Raw genomic sequence first — 18,977 nt, 5'->3', positions numbered from 1 at the left:
CCGAAACTTACATATAGGGAAAAAAGTAGTCTAATACAGGAAAGCTGCCATTAATGAACAGCTTATCCTGATTAAGTTATACAAAAAGCACAATCTTTTCAATAGTTATTGTACTTCATGAGTTTTAAATTTAAACACAAAAAACTTGAAACAAAGGAACATACATTCAATATATTGGGCTAATTTTTGAAGCAGTGCATTTTCTAAAATTTTGACCCTGAAAGCTAATCTTGCAAATAAAATGTGTAACACAGGACTGCTTGAATCTACCCTTAACAATCATAAAAGCCAAGTATCTAAACAAGTGGAATGTTCTAGTATTCATAGGCTTTTGATATCTAAATAAGAGCAATATTTATTGCCCCAACTGCTCAGCTTTATTATTTTTCCTGATCTTTTAGGATAAACATGCTCTCCAGGCAACATACCTGTAATTTCTGTGAGCCTATCTGGGACCATGGTTTCTACAGGGAAAGCTAAGTTACAATACTGAAGTGCTAAGGATATTGAATGGGCGGTTTAGTTTCTGCTGATTTCTTTAAAACACACTGAATTCGCAAATAAGTACACCTCTAATCCTCTTAGTTACAAATTCAGATGATCTTCAAAATGTGAACCATCTATCTGTATGATCAGTATTGTCAACTGTGTTCAAGAAGTTACATAGGAAGAGATGAGTGCTAGGATTTTCTTCTTCTGTTTCACAAACAAGTCTAAGATGTTGTTTACTTATTTGTTTCATTAGGATGAATGAAAAAACATGAGATTTTTATGGGACAGGCAAATACAATTTGCCCACTTGCCTGGTTTCCCAGCAGGCAGGAAATAACACAAGTGGCCTCCAACTTTAGGTACCTAAGAGTTTCTACAAAACTTTGCACCACCACCAGAGTCCTGTGAGGAAGAGCCCACGCTGAGTGAGATTTAGGAATGGCACTCCCCAGTTCAGTGCCCCCACCAAGACTCCCCCAAATGACACACTGCTCTCTTGTTCCTCCTTTCCCTCTCACTTCCCACTGAGATTTGGAGATGTTATAAATGAAGATCACAGGTTGAGATATGAACAGTTTACTGGAAACAGCAATGAGATAAGAAAATGAACAGTAATGGCAACAATATTAATAACAAAAGTATAAAAGACTGAGGGTGATTCACGTGCAAAAATGCTCACCCTGGATCCTGAGACAATGAACAATGGAGCATGGCTTCCCCCCTCCTGCCATGCTTTTTTTGACTGGAAGCTGGAGTCCCTTTCTCCCCACCCCTAACAATGATATAAGGTGTTATCAAATAACATTAGGGTCCTGGGTGAAACTAGGACATGAGGAAAATAGGAAATGCTTGCAATTGAACTGTGAGGGAGGAAGGTGTCTCAGACCAGACTGCTCAAAAGTCCATTTAATGTCAGTCTATACAGACAATAGAACTTCCCTAACCTAAGATCACTAATGGCATGTGCAGGGAAATTCTAACAAGTTCCAATACAAGTTGCTTTAATTGATGCAAAATTGCCTTAACACCATCCTATTTCCTACGAAGTATCCATGCAGCTGTGACAAACATGATTGGACTGTCATTATGAAACTTCAAAGGGAACAGGAGGGCTTCAAAGTACTTCGGAGTTATTTCTTCTAATATGATGTCTACTCACATCATCATCTAAATGGTGTTTCACGGTAGAATTAAGAAGTAGTTCTTCACTGACCTAATGTAAGAAGAGTTTATCCTGGTCATAAGGTTTGTTTTGAAATCTTATAAGATAATCATACTGAATCCTCACTAACATCTAGTATTCAATTACAAAAAAGGATCAAGAAAAAAAACCAAAAAACAAAAACAAATCTTAATCCCAACAAAGTTTTAAGTCAGTAGATTGCTATTTTGTAATTCTATGAAAAGCATGACAGCAGGAAATTACCCAATGAATAAACATACACAGAAAAATACAAATGCTTTGAAACATGCCTTATTCAGTATTTCCAGTTACTTCAGCAAACAACTGCAAAAGCAATAGGGCCAGTTGAATGAGATATTGAGATACCTGGGCTAGTGGGAAGTATCCCTGGCCCTAACAGGGGAGTTGGAGCTAGAGGATCTTTAAGGTCCCTTCCAACCCAAACTGTTCTGTGATTCTATAATTTGATAATTCAAAAGAGCTGCTTAAAAGGAGCTTCTGAGTCATGAGCATTTGTTCAAAATGTCTTTCTTAAGCTTCACTTAAAATCCAGAAAAGGCCAATGCTCTGCATGTCCTGCTCTTGGTGGGTATAAAACCGAGTAAGAAAACAAAGACACAGCAGGGGTTATAAGTGAAATAAACTTCCAAATATCAGGTTAATATAGTTAATTCTTTTTCTTAAAGGACAATTAAACCTCCTTTTCCTTCAAAAGACAACACTACTGATTCATTACTGGAAGGCAGCACTGCCCATGGCAGGGGTGTTGGTACTAGATGATCTTTAAGATCTATTCCAATCCCTTAATATACTATGATTCTATGATTACTAATGACATTATCAGTTAGTATTTAATTAACTCTCACATGGTTGTCAATGGGATTTTACTGTATTTCCTTGTCAGCCTTACATGTGCTGTTGTTCTGAATAAGGATCAGTATATGTACAAATAGTTTTCCGTAACTCTAATGTTAAGATCTATGACCATGTAATTTTCACTACTGTCTTTGCTCCAAAGACTTTAGGAAAACAAACAAACCACTGCCAAATTACGGCATGTCTAATGTGAGAACAAGAAGAAAGTAACCTAAATTCCACTCACTTTAGTGGGAGGGCAGCCATTGAAACTGAAGTTCCACAAGCTAGAAATCTGAAAACAGTTCCTGATGTCTTATAGAACTTCTGTATTCTTACCAAGTTCTTAGTTCTTCACAGTGGTAGATATAGCAGACTAAGACTTTATCACTTCTATTCCATCAAGGAAAGATAAATAGGACCTTTATAGTAACAAAAGACACCAAAGTGTAGACAGAGACAGACAACATTATACTGTTCCACCCACCTGGTGGTCCCTCCTTGTAAAGCTTTAGGTGAGCTAGAGACAAAGCATAAGTAAGATGGTGTTTAAGCTTCATTCAGAGAACTTGTACTTTACACTCATTAGCTTCATGTTCTAGCAGGTAGTCTTGCACACCCCCTGCTTTTCATTTCATTACTAAAAGTATATAACTGAACTGGTATTTGAAGCTCCCCCTTATGTTATTTTGTCTTGCAAAAAATTATGAACTGCTTGTGAACTGCCAAATTTCTGAAGTGTTGTTAAACACTAGCTCAGCCTATCAAATAAAACCAAAATCAAATAGCAAGTACTTAAATAAATTTCTACCATGTAAAAATATCCCATGAATGTTCCTTGGTTAACTATGGGTCACATGCAACACTATGAAAACAAAGCCTCCTCTGTAGTACTACCCAGTACCAAAAACAGGCCACACAAACCGAATACACTTAGAAATATTTCTGTAAAGCTCTCAGCTTGATATATATACACAGATTATCATATGCTGATTTTATTCATTCCTCAAAACTTACAATTGGAAATAACAATCATGCTCACTCATTATCGTATTTTCATGTTGTGTGTTAAGGGAAGGAGACCAAAGCAGATCAGAAAGCTTAGACTTTACTAAGAGATTAATTCCTTACAATCTGATTAGAAGACAGAAGTTTGGGGTGGGAACACTTTGAAGAATTCCTCATTCTGTTTTTCATTTCCAAAACATGCATTTAAAAAAGAAAGTTTTAGACTGTGCAATAGCAGTGACTGATATTGCTGACATATGTGACAGACAAAATATGCCACCAGGTGGCAGAAATAAAACATAAAACAAAAAAAATATTCTTCATTATTAGTAAAGTATGAGACATGCTTCACTGTTTTGCAAAGAAAATACACACTAAAGCATGTGTGCTTTTCCTAATGCAGAGAAAACTGAACATGAAAAAAAATTTGGATGTTTTGGACAACCTACATAATCAAAATGCCTAATGTATGTTCAGTTTTATCATCACACAGAACTTTTCTGAACACAAAGCAACAACAATGTTTACAAATGTACTCAATACATGTTCATGAAAATCTTATAATACTGAGTGTGCTGCACTCTTCACCAACATTTCTAGAAGAAAAGATACAAGCATTCACTGGTCAATCTGGTGACCTGAAAATTCAATCTACAACCCCAGAAATACTGGATAGGGTGGGTCACAAGTTTCAAAGGGAAATTTTCACTCTTCAAAATTGTTGCAAAAAGCAAATACACACATTCAAATATTATTCAGTATTATACTATTGTGTTCACAACTGTGCAATGCAAGAATTACCTTTTCTTCTTTGGCAATAAAAGAACTAACCTACTTGAATAATTTTAAATAAAATCTTACATGAAAACCTTTCCCACAGAAATCTCCATAACTCACATTTCAAGTAGATGGGTTACTCCTCAAAATTTACACAGCAATTTAGGAAACTTCTCTACCATAATCTCAAAACTTCATGTAGAAAGCATAAGCTTTGAAGTTAAATGAACTATATAGCCACTTCTGGTCAGTACACTCATTTTTGTAAAAAGCCATACATATTAAACTTGGTGTGTGGAAACATGCAAAATAATGTTAACACAATTAATTTAAAGGTAATTAGAGAACAAAAGCTAGAAAACTTGAGTGCAATCTACCTTTCTTGAGATGTACCACACCCTGCAGTATAAAGAAAATCATTAACTTATAATTGTACAGATTCATTAATTTTCAGAATAGTGAGGGTTTCTCAATGTTTTCTCCCTGCGTGGTAACCCTTGGTCCCACTTTCAATACTCCCCTTTACTGCAGCATTTGTTTTCTCCTCTATTTCCCCATGTAGTTCTCACCTTTAACCACCGGGTGTCAGAAGGGAACCTACTCACCACAGCTACACTTGTTAAATTACTTTTCATTTATTTTTACAGATGTATTGATACGACTTTCCAGGCTCTCCCAGGCTACAGTCATAAAACAGCAGCAGATTTTCAGGTTTTTGTTTCAATAAAAATACACACAAGAAACTTTCAAAATCTAAGTTGTTCCATCTTGGACTGGTTTTTATAAAGCATAGCTGCATTTAAGCATCCTTTTATAACTAGGAAATTAAAATTTATTTATGCTCAAAGAAATTCACAAGATTACCTATTTTTCAGGGTTAGAAGATCGGATAAAATAATACTGCATGTTGTTTGAAAACATGATTTTAATCCTCCTTCCCCCAACCCCATTCTATCTACTCCTACCCATCTTCTCTTCTTTAGTTACAGTAAAATTGAACTGTTTTACAGACCCATAATTCCTTACATGTAAGGATGCCGAATCCACAGAGCGGAAAATGAGCATATATCCTTCACTTGAGCTTAATTTTTGTTTTGGTTTTTTTTTGTTTCATTTTTAAGATAAGGAAGAACCCTCCAAACATAAAATTTCAAAAATTCTCAGCACTGTAAGGATTCCAGTACAGTGAAAATATGGCAGATGTGAGGAAAGGAAACAAATGAAGAGGGACTTGTGGAAAATAAACAGTCCAAAACAAGCCAACAGTCCAGTATCCAAATACGGTCCAAATATTTAAATAATACAAACACCAGAGTAAGCCTACCACAGGACATGAAGTATCTTAACAATAGCCACTGAATTCCCCAAGAATAATAGAACTGAATACACAAAAAACCAGTTTCCTATGGAAAAACCTGCACCCCCTTGATGGTCTATGATGGGAAGGAGGAAATTAGTTACTCCTCTTTCTGATTGCAAAGCAGTATAAAGCACTATTCAAAAGCAGTCACCTGAGTAACTTATCTGCCTGACCACTGCTCAGCTGTGAGGGGTTACAGTTACAGCTCATTTACCTGATAGCAGAGATGAATAGTTTCGCTTGTCATTTCACCCTCCCAGAAAGGCAACACTACAGGTACTGCTGCTGGGGACATTCAACACGAATTCTTTCTCAATAAACATCCTACTTCATTTTTACAAAACCAATCTATTACAGGATCACATTCTCTATGGTAAACAAGTAGCTCTTTTAACAGCACACATGAGGAACAGATTTATTACAGAGTATATGTCTGTGCCATAGCAGAGGGAGCAAATCTGGCAGGGCTGATATTGAATTTATCTGAAAAAAAATCCAAACAGCAGTTTTAAATGCAGGTGCAAATTTTCAGAAAGCATCACAACAAGCAAACAGTGAGACTGAAGAACAGGAAAGGGAATTCAGTAAAACTCAGAGGCATTTCTTTTACACAAAGGGCTTCATATATTTCAAAATAGAACCATGGAAATAAAATACAAAGTCATTCTTCTTGTGTACACAATGGCTCTTTCACTGTGTTTCAATTATATAACAAGAATCATCTCGTAAAACGCTGTGACTTTTGGGTCTTGGCAAAATTGGATTGCTCAGGTGCATAGTACAGTCTATATCTCAAAATTAAAACAACAGTAAAAGAAATAATTCACACAATTTGCCTTCATTATATTCAGGTAACAGATTAATCTTCTCACTAGGAAAATATTAAACTTAGAAATCAGCTTTCTAATCCAAGTGGACTAAAGCTGTTCTGTATGTGAATCTCAAGCGTGCTTGTATCCGTAGCTACACATGTATGTCTATCCAGACATGGCTCTGGATTCTGTAAAACCTGTCCTTGTTAGGCACCTGCTGCAAAACATGCACCCAGGCTCAAAAACAATAGGTCTCCTAAAATGACTACATTTCTACAGAGAGTATGCATAAAAAAAATAAAGCAACGATTTTTACTGAAAAACTGGAGCATAATTCTTCTTCCCTCTCACCTTGAAAAAATATAATCCTCAGTGTATGGGAAGGCATGGGCATTTTATCCCATGGCCTTAGGTACAGTTACCATTCTGGAACTGTGTGGCTGGTCTGGGCTTTGTTTTTAGATTTAAGTTTGAAAAGTCAATATTCTTTCCTATTCTGCATCTCTATCTAATGCTAAGAGCCTATAAACAGAAAAGGAATTTAATTTGACTTGAAAAATAGGTCAGAATTCTTATCCTAATTTTACGGATGGATAAACTGTAACTTGGAAAGGTTCCCAAAACTTTCCTGAAGCCATTTCAGAAAGTAGTAAAAAAGACTGAAATTGGTACACAAATGCCTTAACAACAAAAATTCATCTTCCACAGGTGCCTATATTTTTGTTCCTGTCTCAAGAGACACAGTGTGAATGACAGTCAGCTGAGGTGGGGAGGGAAAAGTAAAGGGTATTTTTGTGGCTTGGTTGTTTTGGAGCACGGTTTTTGTTAGAATTTTTGAAATAAATCTTAGCCAATACCTTCTGAATCCATCAAATCATAGCTTTAGCTATCATAAGTAAGGGGAAAAAAAGTCATTGTTACTCTAGAATACCATATGGTTGCCAAAATCTGGCTTGTAGTAAAACCCTCAGCTTCTCAAAAACACACATGTGTATTTGTCTGATCATGAAACACTGAATTACATGCACCTGTCATGCTACACAATAATAATGCAGTAAAGTGTAGTAAAATAATTTACAAAACCTGTATGCACTCTGAGGTCATATCAAATTGATCAGTGAATCAACCACAAAAGCACTACCTTGAAGCAATGCAAAATATCCTGTTTGCTATACTACTGCTTGATCTAATTCCCTATAATAAAATTTATAACAGAATCCCACAGAACTAACACCACACTGAAATGAAATAAACGTAAATTACTATTTTATTTTCTTTTACTTAGGATGAAACCAACTGTTGGTAGCCACTGTTACAACTTTCTTCAGGACACTTGACATCGAGCATTGTCTTTCTCTCAAAGACAAATTGTTCAAGGCCACAAAGGAAGCTTATGTTGAAGGAAGATAAGAAATCATGCTCTTATCTCTCATCCTTTTGTTCCAACCCTTATACCTCTCTTTCTCTCACATAAGCTGGAGATGCATTCCCTGCATTTAGGGCATATGGCCCTACATCATGGCCATACAGTGATTTTCTTGCTGGGAACTAAGAGTACAGGGGATCAAGGATTTGATTTATTCGAGACTTAGCATTAATCCTCTGCCACTATTTTGTATTTCATTCACCATTTACCCAGGTATTTTTTGTCTAATAAGACCTTTATCAGGCACCTCCTGATTTTCTAATTTACCTTGAAATTCTGCTTACATCCTCACAGACTGTTCTAGAAATTGTGGCACCATGGAGACAGAATTACCTCACTGCAGTTTTAAAGATGATGAACAGACAGACTGTGAGAAAATTTGGTTTTTAAATGTTTTAAATTTGAATTTAAAATAAAAAACTGAATGAAAAAAATGAAAAAACCTCACTAAATTAATTGATTTTCCAAATGGCTTTTTAAGCATTTTCTCCCACAGGAATGTCAAATATTTCTCTCTCTCATTACTTTTTACATTTCTGTTTTGCTGAGCAAAAGACTAAACTCCCTCTGTTGTATATAAGAGAACTAGTTTGATCCTGAAGACTAAAATGGTATTGTCAATAGGAATAACAGAATCTGTACATCTATACCACCTTAATGTGGAGACTGTTCTTCAAACATAAGTAGTTTCAGGAGCTGCAGAACCCATGCCTGAACTCCTTTTCTGGAACACGTGTTTGCAAGTGCTGACCAAGTCGTACACAGTAGCTGAGACATTCATTATATGTGGATTCAATGTGATGCAGTATCACAGATCAATTTCTTCAGTATAGACATGAATTTGTCTCCTCTATCTGGCTAGATATTTTCACCACACATAATGGCTGACTTATCTACCCTTCTGTCAGAGTTAATGCTTAAAAATGGGGGAAGTCTCTCCAAGAATTGTGGAGGAAAAGCAAAAAAAACCCCTTAAAATGAAGGCAGAGGAACAAAAATTTAAGAACATAAATATATTCACAGGAATGTCTTTGATGGAAATTATTTCCATGGAATAACCATAACCTTAAGTACCTTTTTTCTAGTCTTCCAGGACATAAATGTAGTACAGACTTTCTGGACTTCAGCTATTTTAGACACACTTCAAAGAAGTTCCAGTTTCTCTAGAGAACCATGCAAGCAGCTTGTGCTAATTACAGAGAGCCAGTTGACAACACAGCCACTTGCTCTATGGAAACACATGCATTAAAGAATTAGGAAAACATAAATTAAACCAAAATATTGCAACATCATCCATTCAATTCAAAATTAACAACTCAAGATTCGGATACTGCAGGAGACAATATCATAACTGCACAAGCAGTTACCAAATGCATGAAAAAAACTCATGCTCAGTTTTTTCCCTAACTTCTTTCACTTCTAATACTCCCAACAGACCTAGTCAGCCTCACACACGTGTTCCTTGTTACGTCCCTTTGCTTTTCAGTTCCTTTCCCACACATCAAGCCAGACTGTGAGCCTCAGGAGGGAGTTAGCCACTCCTCCAAGCTGCTGTGAGTCATTGTGATGTCTGCTGCATAGGCCAAATTAAGCCTGAATTTCTTGCTTCCACTAGGTAACAAGAACAATGAGGAAAAACATGACAAGGAGGTGAGAAAAGATCAAAAAGACAGGAATACTCTCCCTCAATATCCCTACCTTCCTATCATAGTTGTCATAGTGCATGGTGATGAAGAAAGTAAAACAAAGACACAGTGTAGAATTGCAAAAAAAAAGATTACTGCATTCCAACTTTCAAGTTTTCAGTCTTAAATCCTATTTTATCATGACAAATGAAAAAAACCCAAACATGCTACCTCATAATATATGTATATATTTGTGTACCATGTTAGAAGTACAAAGATGAACGCTGAGAAATTTATCTTTGGATACGAACATATATATTTTGTCTAAGCCTAAAATAAAGCTGTGCTAAATGAATACTTACCTCATAATTCATTCTCTTATCATTGTTTTCATATACATTCCTATTGTTTTGGTAAATGAAACCCTTAAGCACAGAAATTAAAACACTAACAGAAATTATTGATTGAAAGTTAATAACACAATTTTTGAACTCTGAGATCAAGAATTTTCATTTCATCTTAGTAGTCAGGACAAGACACTGAGGTAAGAAATAAGGTTTTTGGTTTAGATAAGCCAATTTAAATAATTCAGATGATTAACTTGCATTATAGCCTATTTTTAAGAAGATCACTTCTTAAAAGGGAGTCAAGAAACTTCTAATGTATTGGTGGCTGGAAGGGAATTTTGGATGCAAAGGGGCATGAGGGGAAATGCCAGCATACACATGCACTTTAAAGGTACCTACTACTATCAGAGAGAAGATTGTGAATTTAGAAGTTTTGCTGTATTGCCACATGAATATTCATAAAAAATCCCACAAATCCCAGAAATAAGACCAGCATTGAATACTAACCCTATTCCTATAACTGTATCACCACGACTCATGAACAGCACCTTGCTCCACTTGTAGGAGACTCTATAATTTCATTTTTGTGCACAATGCTTTAGAACAGTGGCACAAGTCCTCAGATCAACCAACCTAAGAGATCCATCATGTGCAACTTACAACTGCTTTCTGGGCATCCCTGAGTAGCTGAAAGAAACCAACCTGCCAATCTCTGCAGCACACCTAGAACTTCACTGCAGACTCAACATAGCCTTAACATGCAAACACAGTCTTTGCCTATTTCCTTTAAAAGCACCGCTTACATCTCATCCCAGCTGAATCACCAGCGGTTTGTTTTCATTCAAATCCCTCTGCCAGACGCTGGAGCAACTAATGAACTGCAGAATCTGGTCTTTAAAAATTTGACTTAGCAAACAAACCATCAACATGTTGATGACACTACCACCCAAAATATCACAGTAACAAGAGTAACAATTTACATGGGCTCTAAGCCAGTCTGTCTTTCCTATTCAAATTTCAAGAAAGCATGACCTAATTCCTGTACAAGTAGTAGAATCTGGAGCTTTTGTTAATTCAGTTTTCTTTACTTAAGCATATGTTTCACCACAGATTATTACAGTCATTAGAAGGAAAAATTTTATTTGGGTAAGATAAAATATGGCAAGCATATAGCCTATAATAAAAAACTAAGAGTAACATCAACTTGCTAACAGCTGAATACCTGTCCTGGTCATCTAAGTAATAGACTCCCAAATTCAGACCAATCAGATGAACCATAAATTTAATTCTATCTATTTAATTTAATTCTATATATTAGAACCATGTTGCTTCTGTCAAGCCAAGTTTTCTCAATCTTCCAAGAACTTTTACACTTCCATTATCATTCCCACATTACAATAAAGAAAGATTAATGCAGAGAAAACTGAAAAAAGAGGGAGAACAACTAAACAATAAAAAGCAGTAGACAGAACAAATAGGAGTACTGTTTCTCAAATACATCAGATGGATATGCACTGGAATTAGAAAGAACCACACAGCATTACCCTGAACAATTTCTCACAGCAAAATGGTATAAAGGTTTTTTTTTTTTAGTTCCGCTTAATAGTTTCTAGGTAGTATTTTCTAAAATCTCCAGGTACCTGAAAAAGAGATGGCCTATTGGCTTTCACTTTAATATTTCAGAGTATTCCTCAGTTTATGGTTAATTTCTGAATATCAAGGACTTCCTGTTTTACATTCAACAATATAAATTTGAACCAGAGTTCTGGTGGGTAAAATAATCACTTTCTCCCTTATAAGTATGTTATGTAAATATCTAAATAACAAAAAAAACCAAGAAATACTTTTTAAGGAAAGCTTATCTGATAATTAGCACTGCACTTTGGACATAACCTTTCATACATTTGCATAGGACAATATATGTGGCTACCACAGAAGTGGCCCAGCTGGATATGAGCACTCCTTTGTTCATACACATGCTGCAGTAATGGTGTTTTCATTCTGGACAGTACCTGAAGAAAATCCGCAGCCAGACCAGAGTTCAGCAGGGGGCTGCCCCCTGCACCCAGGCATCGGAAAAGGCAGTCACTCAACTACTATCACCAATCTGTCACTCATTTGAAGAAAATACCACTAGAAATTTACCAAGAAAACCCACTTCCTTCCTCACGAATTTATACAGGCAATTTTGTACAATATTCAGCCATTCCCATTTAAAAATCGGATGCAGAATTAACAAATAGCAGTAAACCACACATACGAAACATAAGGTCTGTTTCTCCAGATAAGAAAATACTGTGACTTATCACCATCTCTGTATAAAACAAGATTAAAAATGTCAGAAACTAATTTCTGCAAATGCTTCACCACTTTGTTTTACCTGCTTCTGTGTACTTCAATCCTACTTTTATTTCTTCATGATTTGCTTTTGGTGGCGGCCAGACAGTCTGGAGTCTCCCTGGAGTCTTGTCATCTTGCTCTGACGGACTCAGGTCAGGCTGTTAAAATTACACGAGAAAAAATTAAACTCTGCAGTATCAATTGATTCCAAACAGCAACTGCCATGCTCAGCTCTACACGTGCTCAAGAAAGATTATTTGTCTCATTCTACTGATTGAAACAGTGCTCAGTTGGTTGGAAGGGACACAAATAAATCAGTGTAGAAAAATATTTTTGAGGAGGAAAGTAGCATAATGCATGTGACATGCAGCGATTTGTTGAAACTGTTCACATCACTGTGGAGAGCTGTCTATCCTTTTGCGAACCACAGAGGTGGTCACGAATGCTAGGGTTTTTTCCTATATCTTCCTTCCAGAGTTAAATATTCCATAGTGTGCTCCTCTTACAAGTAAACATTAGAGCAATTCACCTAAGACATCATTTGACAATATAATTTTCTGGAAGCAGAGCTAGTTTATGCAATTCCTGCCCCACCCCCTGCAGATTGCTCAGTCCACGTACCAGGTAATACTGCCACATCAAAGTAATGCTGCAGCTGTTAATGGGACTGCACTGTCAACTGGAATGCTAAAATAACTCTTTAAATGGGGAAGGGGTGGAGGGGGAATGACCCACTAAACAAGCACTCTTTTAGAGGGATTTTCTGGGTGTTTTTTTATATCTCCAATATTTCTGTAATCCGATTTTCAACGTGTTACTACAAGTAATTGCATAGACACAACTGCAACAACAGTGCAACCCTGTAGGAAAATGGCCCCATAAATGGCCCACAGGAGCAAGGGCAAGGAAAGGCTAAACCCCTAGGCTCTGGCTTTGCCCTGGGAAAATACACATTTGCACTAGAGCGGACATTAAGCAGACATTTATAAAAGCCACTCCTGCTGACTGCTGTGCCTCCTCCCTCACTGTGTGTGATGACAGCTTCCCAAATAGGTTTGCTGAGAGCCACAGGAACGCTGACGCCAGCACAGCCACTGGTGTAAGCAGGAAGGAGCAAGCCAGGGATGGGAAGGGCACACTCAGACTGCACTTGCTGTACATTCCACAGCCAATGAATACCTGTTTTCTCCTCCCCACAGGTAATTTACTACAAACTGGTATTATCAGTATACCCAAGTGTTGACCAGGATTTTTACATGTTTTTTTTTTAATATTATGTAAGAATAAAAATTTGAAAGAGAGTATAACCAACACAGAAAACTAACATGTAGCTTCAGATTTAAGGTACAATCCTGAAAATATAATCCTTCAAGCAATTCCCCCTTCAGCCAACAAGAATCTCCTGGGCTGATTACATCTCCCAAAGATGTGGCTGTAAGAACTTTGGGTTGGGGGAATGCCAACCCAAAGGTTACTCATTTAATTAAAGAGTTCAAATCATATTCAAAGCCATTTATAATTGTATGAAAACTTTGCATTGATTTTTTTTTATGTAATAACTACATCTCCATATGCCTAAGAGCATTAACCTTGCAAACACTTATATTAATCAAAAACTTGAGTTGTCTAATTGAAATCACTAAGTTACACCCGGATAAGGTAAATGCTTACCAATATTTGAAAAGCCAAATATGTGCATGTAAACAAGAAAAAAAACCTTCCTGTTCCATGTCTTGAGCTGAAAATCACCCATAACTTCTTGTAACAACTCTTATCATACAATTATTCCCACAGGTAAAATGAAATACTACTTATAAAAATAAAATACTCAATGAATGAAAACAGAGCGAGATTCAGAAACTGTTAAATAATATTACAGTAAATATCTGCAGCATCAAAATGATTTAAAGCCATAATTAACATATGGAGAACTGCCATGTAGAGATCTTTTAATATCAGAAACTGATTGTTAAGTTCTCACTTCTAATGGAGAGACTTTTACTGTTGTCATCAGTTGTGGCTGAATTCTGCTTCAACTGCAGATGATCAAAAATTCTGACAAATTAGCCCCAAGACTTCCTTGGCTGGGAATCCAAATTTTGAGATTTCCAAAAGAGAAGCAATTCTGACATTTTGACCTTAAGTCCCCACCAATAATATTTAAACAAGAACATTTAATCCTTCTACTTCCAGATCTTAGGAAAAAAAAGTAATTCAACCTACAGATTTGTCTGATGGTCCATCCCCAGGTTTTGATTTTGACCTTTCAAATACAGCTTTCAAGGACTCTTTTTCATTTCTCATTTTGCGTTTCAGGGCTTCCAGCTCTGAAGGATCTGCAGTTGTTTCTTTCTTGGGAGGTCGCGTGAATAAGGCTTTAAAGGCATCCAGTGCAGATTCAGCAGGGCTTGATTTTATCTCCTCAGAGGGAAATCGTGGTTCTCTTTTGCTGGAGGCTTTGTTCTCTTGAGCTTCATCACTGTCCTCGGTCTCCCCAGATCCCTCAGCAGAGTCCTCAGTTCTATCTTCATTCTTGGAGACGTCTATGTTTAACAAGTGTGAGAGTTGTTCTAGAAAAGTGGGATTTGCTTTAGGTTCAGATGATTTTTTTTTAATGGTCAAACCTGATGCAATATTGGATTTCTTAACAGGCTGTCGTAATTTAAGCAGAGCTAAATCATTCTCCCTTGGTTTAATTTCTGTAACAATTTCCCCATCTTCTGTGGTTAGTCCCTTTTTTCTGACACGTAGTCCACTGAAGAAAGCAGGCAGCTGGAAAGTCTTTTCAGCCAGTGCTGTTTTTTGGAGTGATATATTATCAACGGAAGGTCTTTGTTCTTCATCTGAAAGTTCTTGAGGACATTCTCCTGTAGCAAGCAAATGAGTGAATTGCTCATCCATTAACATTTTGTCTTTTCCATTGGAGTCATACTGTAGAATACCATCCAGCTCTTTTGGGAGCTGGTTAGAGAATGGTGGATGTAATTCAATGTCGTCTGTATCCACAGTGTCATCACTGTTGCTGTGCCCTTCTGATTCTGACTCTTCCTTATTTTGATGGCTGTTGTCCAAGGCCTCAGCAGACAAAGCAGCATTTTTTAGCCCATATTTGCTTGCATTGTTCTCATCGGTGTCTAGGTCCTTATTCTCCGTGTCCGATTCTGTGTCACTTGTTGTATGAACCAAAGTACCTTGTACGAGAATAACATCCTTGTCATCATTGTCAGATTCAGACAAAGAAGGCTGAACAAACCTCAAATGCTGAAGAAGTAATTCATTTTGGTCAGCTAAGTCCAGCTCCAGGCCTGCCTGCCTGCCAGACATTGGGTCAGCCTGGTCACTGGTACTATCCACGCTGTGCTGATTTTCTGAGTCCTCATTACATCCATTATCATTCCTCTCATGCCAGGTGTTAGCGTGAGTATTTATATTGCTGTGCAAAGGTTGAAATGCTTTAAGCACTGTTTCTTCTGTAGGAGCTGTAGATTCAAGCTTAGTTGTAAGTCCAAACAGTGTTTTCACAGAAAATGTAGTGAGTGGGTTAGAGTCGCTTTCTGCTGTGTTCTTCAGGTCTAAAAGCTGACTACAGTCAGGCATCCCATTATGTTCTTCCATGTTGCGTGAAGTAGAGAATAGGTTCGCTCGCAGCAGCGCTGCTGACTGCTGAGCCAACACTTACTGCGCGCATTCAGGCTGCCGGCGGGTCGGCTGCCGGCGCTGCAACAGGCGGCCCGGCCCGGCCCGGCCCGAGCAGGCCGCCGGCCTCCCGCGCTCCCGGCCGGGCCGCCCCGCCGCTCCTTCCGCCGTCGGGGCTCCCGCTCCGCCAAGGGAGCAGCACAACGACCCTCCGTAAAAATCAGTTCTCGGCGGCGTCTGGAGCTTGTTCCCTCGCGCGAGAGGAGTCTGTCCCAGCACTAACCTCGGCTGGAGCCCGGCCGGCGGTCCCCCGGTGCTCCGCACCCCGACGGGCTGCGCGCCCCCGGCAGCTACAGCAGCCGTCCCGCCGGGCCGAGCGCGCCGCCGCTGCTCCCTACTTCCTTGTCCCGGTGCGCCAGCGCTGGGTGGTTTTCAGCAGAAAATTCCTGACGGATTCCTTTGCATAGTCTTTCCACTAGGATAAAGAACTTCTTTTGTAAATCCATAATCACCAAAAAATGTCAAATGGAAACCCGAGCTAAGGACTCTGAAGCTTTCTGTGCCCCCTCCTGAAGCCCTTGGAGAGCCCCCAGTGCCCGGCCGGGCAGAGCCAACTCGGGTGAGCGCCCTTGAAGCAGAGGAAAGTAGGAAAAAAAGAGACTCTCTTCCGATTTGCTGGAGGTTTCATCTGGAATGCAGATTTCAGCCTCCAGGGCCATGAACAAAAACCAACGAGACTGGTTTCATGTTACCACTGTCCTTGCCCTGCACAGCTCCTGCTGAGAGGTGCACGCAGGTACTTATCAGACGCTGCGGCCGCGCCCAGGGACCGGGAGCGCCGGGCGGCGGGAGAGCGGCCAGCGCCCGGCAGGGCCAAATTAACTGTTTAGGAATCGGACAGCCCTGTCCATCCACGGCACCAGCCTTGGGTGGGTCCGAACCAGAACAATCTCTGCTGACATATTCTGTGATGATTTTCACAGACTTTACCGCTGTATGTGCGAGATTTGTTTAGTTGAAACGAACAAGAAAACTTGAAATGTACAAAACTGTCTAACTCAACGTTGACTGAAACTACCAAGGATACTATGTATTTTTTAATCAATAGAGATGGAGAAAGTATATAGAAAATACTCTGAAGCACTGTTGATATTCAGAAAGTCAGTAACATTTGGAGCAGGTTTCCATCACAAGTCTACACTTTCGCTACTTTTTTTTTATTATTTACTCAAGTTTAAGGGTAGTTCTACAGTTATACATTTAGCTGTGATGAGTAATCTTAAGCAAGCAACATGGGGAAAGCTGTCCTTCGCAGGGAAATCAGCTACAGATCACATTGCTGTATGTGATTACCAAAAGACATTTACTAAAATGCTGAATATTGCAGCCAACAAGCAACAACAAAGTATCCCAACACATTTAGCTTTTGGTTTAATGTTTAAAAATGTAGACTGTACAAAAAACATTTGTCAACAGCAAAAGCAAAAGCCATTGGTATCTCCTGCAGGAACAAGGTTTCTTGAAAATCAGATTGTAATACTAAGGGCTTGGATGAAGCTTACAGACACCTTTTCAATTAGAGGGTTGCATGCATACCTATAGACAAAGGGCATTGAAATCATTCCCATCTTTATCTGTGATTTCACAAGGAGCAATGTCTTCTGCCCTGTTGCCTGGCATTTCCTTAGCAAGCTCTGGACTTGCTTCTCCACTATGCTCAATCATCAAGTGCCAAGGTAGAAACAACTGACAGGCTCCCTTGGTTTCTAGGCTTAATATCACAAAATGAAGCTCTACGTAAAGAAAGAGACAGAGTCCTTACCACCCCCTATGCCAACCTATTCTTAAAATTCCAGGACTTATAAACAGGTGGAAGGAAGCTACCACAACACTGGTGACTTTCCCCAAGACAAAATTTCTTCAAGGCAAATCTAAAGCAATTCTATATTCCTTTTTATGGAAAAATAAATGGGGCAAAGTGACAGTACTGGGCCAAAATTTTCTACATTTAAATGCACATCTGTTTCTATGTTCAATTACATGTTTAATTGTTCATTGTTCTCATAAATTGTATGGTTATGTCTTGCTTATTTATTTATGTGCCTACTTATTTGGGGTCATAATACCTTTTAATGATTCAGATTATGCCAAAATATTTATTCATCTGTTTATATTAACAATAGCCCATACTTAGAATAAAACTTCCCTGTAATAAAAAAGGGTCACCAAGCTGTAACAATCCTATGAGTAGAAGGTTGATGATTACAGCCACTATTTAAGGTTTTAATGGACTTATAAAAAGTTTTGTTTAAAAGTGGACTTAAAACAGGAATCTCAAACTTTATGTCTAAACAGCATCCCAACAAAATATAACAGAGCAGGATCAAATTAGAAGTGAAAAGAATGGTGCTTTTAGTGTAAAGCTTAAGTAGCACAATATATTGAGGTGCTAGAAATCTCAGAGTTGAACAGTGAATAATTAAAATTCCAGAAGCTGAAATATACTCTATATAACCAAAGGTAATCTCACAAACCTGCAGAAAATACTGCTTTATGTGTACCTCTTTTTGTAGTAAACTCTAGGAAGTGTGGAGAAACTTTCAAGCTTTTTGAGCTCCAGGATTAACAAGGAAACTCATCTCCACATATATGCCTGGAGAAATACTCAAAACCTGAAAGTCATTGTGATGAATGAGTCAGCCAGTCTCTGAAATTCACCACACAGTCCATAAACTCCCAGCCTAAAATATGGCTTTTGTAGAGACCTTCTTCCTGCATTTTGATGATCAGCCCAGTGGAGAGCCTTTTGAGGGATTGAATAGCTGACAATGAAATACATATTGGTTACCTACTCAAGAGTGTTTCTGGGTAAAATACCTACATCAGTATGTGGCCTTACAAATTTTGATATTAAAAAGAGGTAATCATTGCGATATAAAATGAGATGGAGTCAGTTTGTTGGTAGAAGTGTTTTAATGCTGGGTGGATCTATCTCATAAGGAAAGTCTGAACAGGCTGTAACACTGCATCTAAAGGAACAACTTCAAAATCTTCAGAAAAAATCAGTTATAATTATGTTACAAGCCTCTTTACTTAATAAAACTGACAACTCTGTG

General features: G+C 38.1%; 1 protein-coding gene across 4 annotated transcripts in view; it reads right to left on the bottom strand.

Moving 5' to 3' along the window:
* Positions 1–18,977, bottom strand: part of FMN1 (formin 1) — a 167,751-nt gene that overhangs the window by 105,962 nt on the left and 42,812 nt on the right. For 3 of the 4 annotated variants that reach the window (XM_054275276.1, XM_054275278.1, XM_054275277.1), the window contains exons 4-5: positions 12,266–12,383; positions 3,018–3,050 (exon numbers count right to left, since the gene is read on the bottom strand). In XM_054275276.1, the coding sequence (XP_054131251.1) occupies positions 3,018–3,050; positions 12,266–12,383 (151 nt within the window). The remainder of the gene's footprint in view (positions 1–3,017; positions 3,051–12,265; positions 12,384–18,977) is intronic. The other variant, XM_054275279.1, reaches the window with a different exon arrangement.

This window comes from Melozone crissalis, unplaced genomic scaffold (genome assembly GCF_028551555.1).
Source record: "Melozone crissalis strain CALT ecotype California unplaced genomic scaffold, PUWL_Pcris_2 ptg000018l_1, whole genome shotgun sequence".
NCBI lineage: Eukaryota > Metazoa > Chordata > Aves > Passeriformes > Passerellidae > Melozone > Melozone crissalis.
The sequence above is the reverse complement of the archived record's forward strand: the minus strand, read 5'-3'. Positions and strand labels throughout refer to the sequence as shown.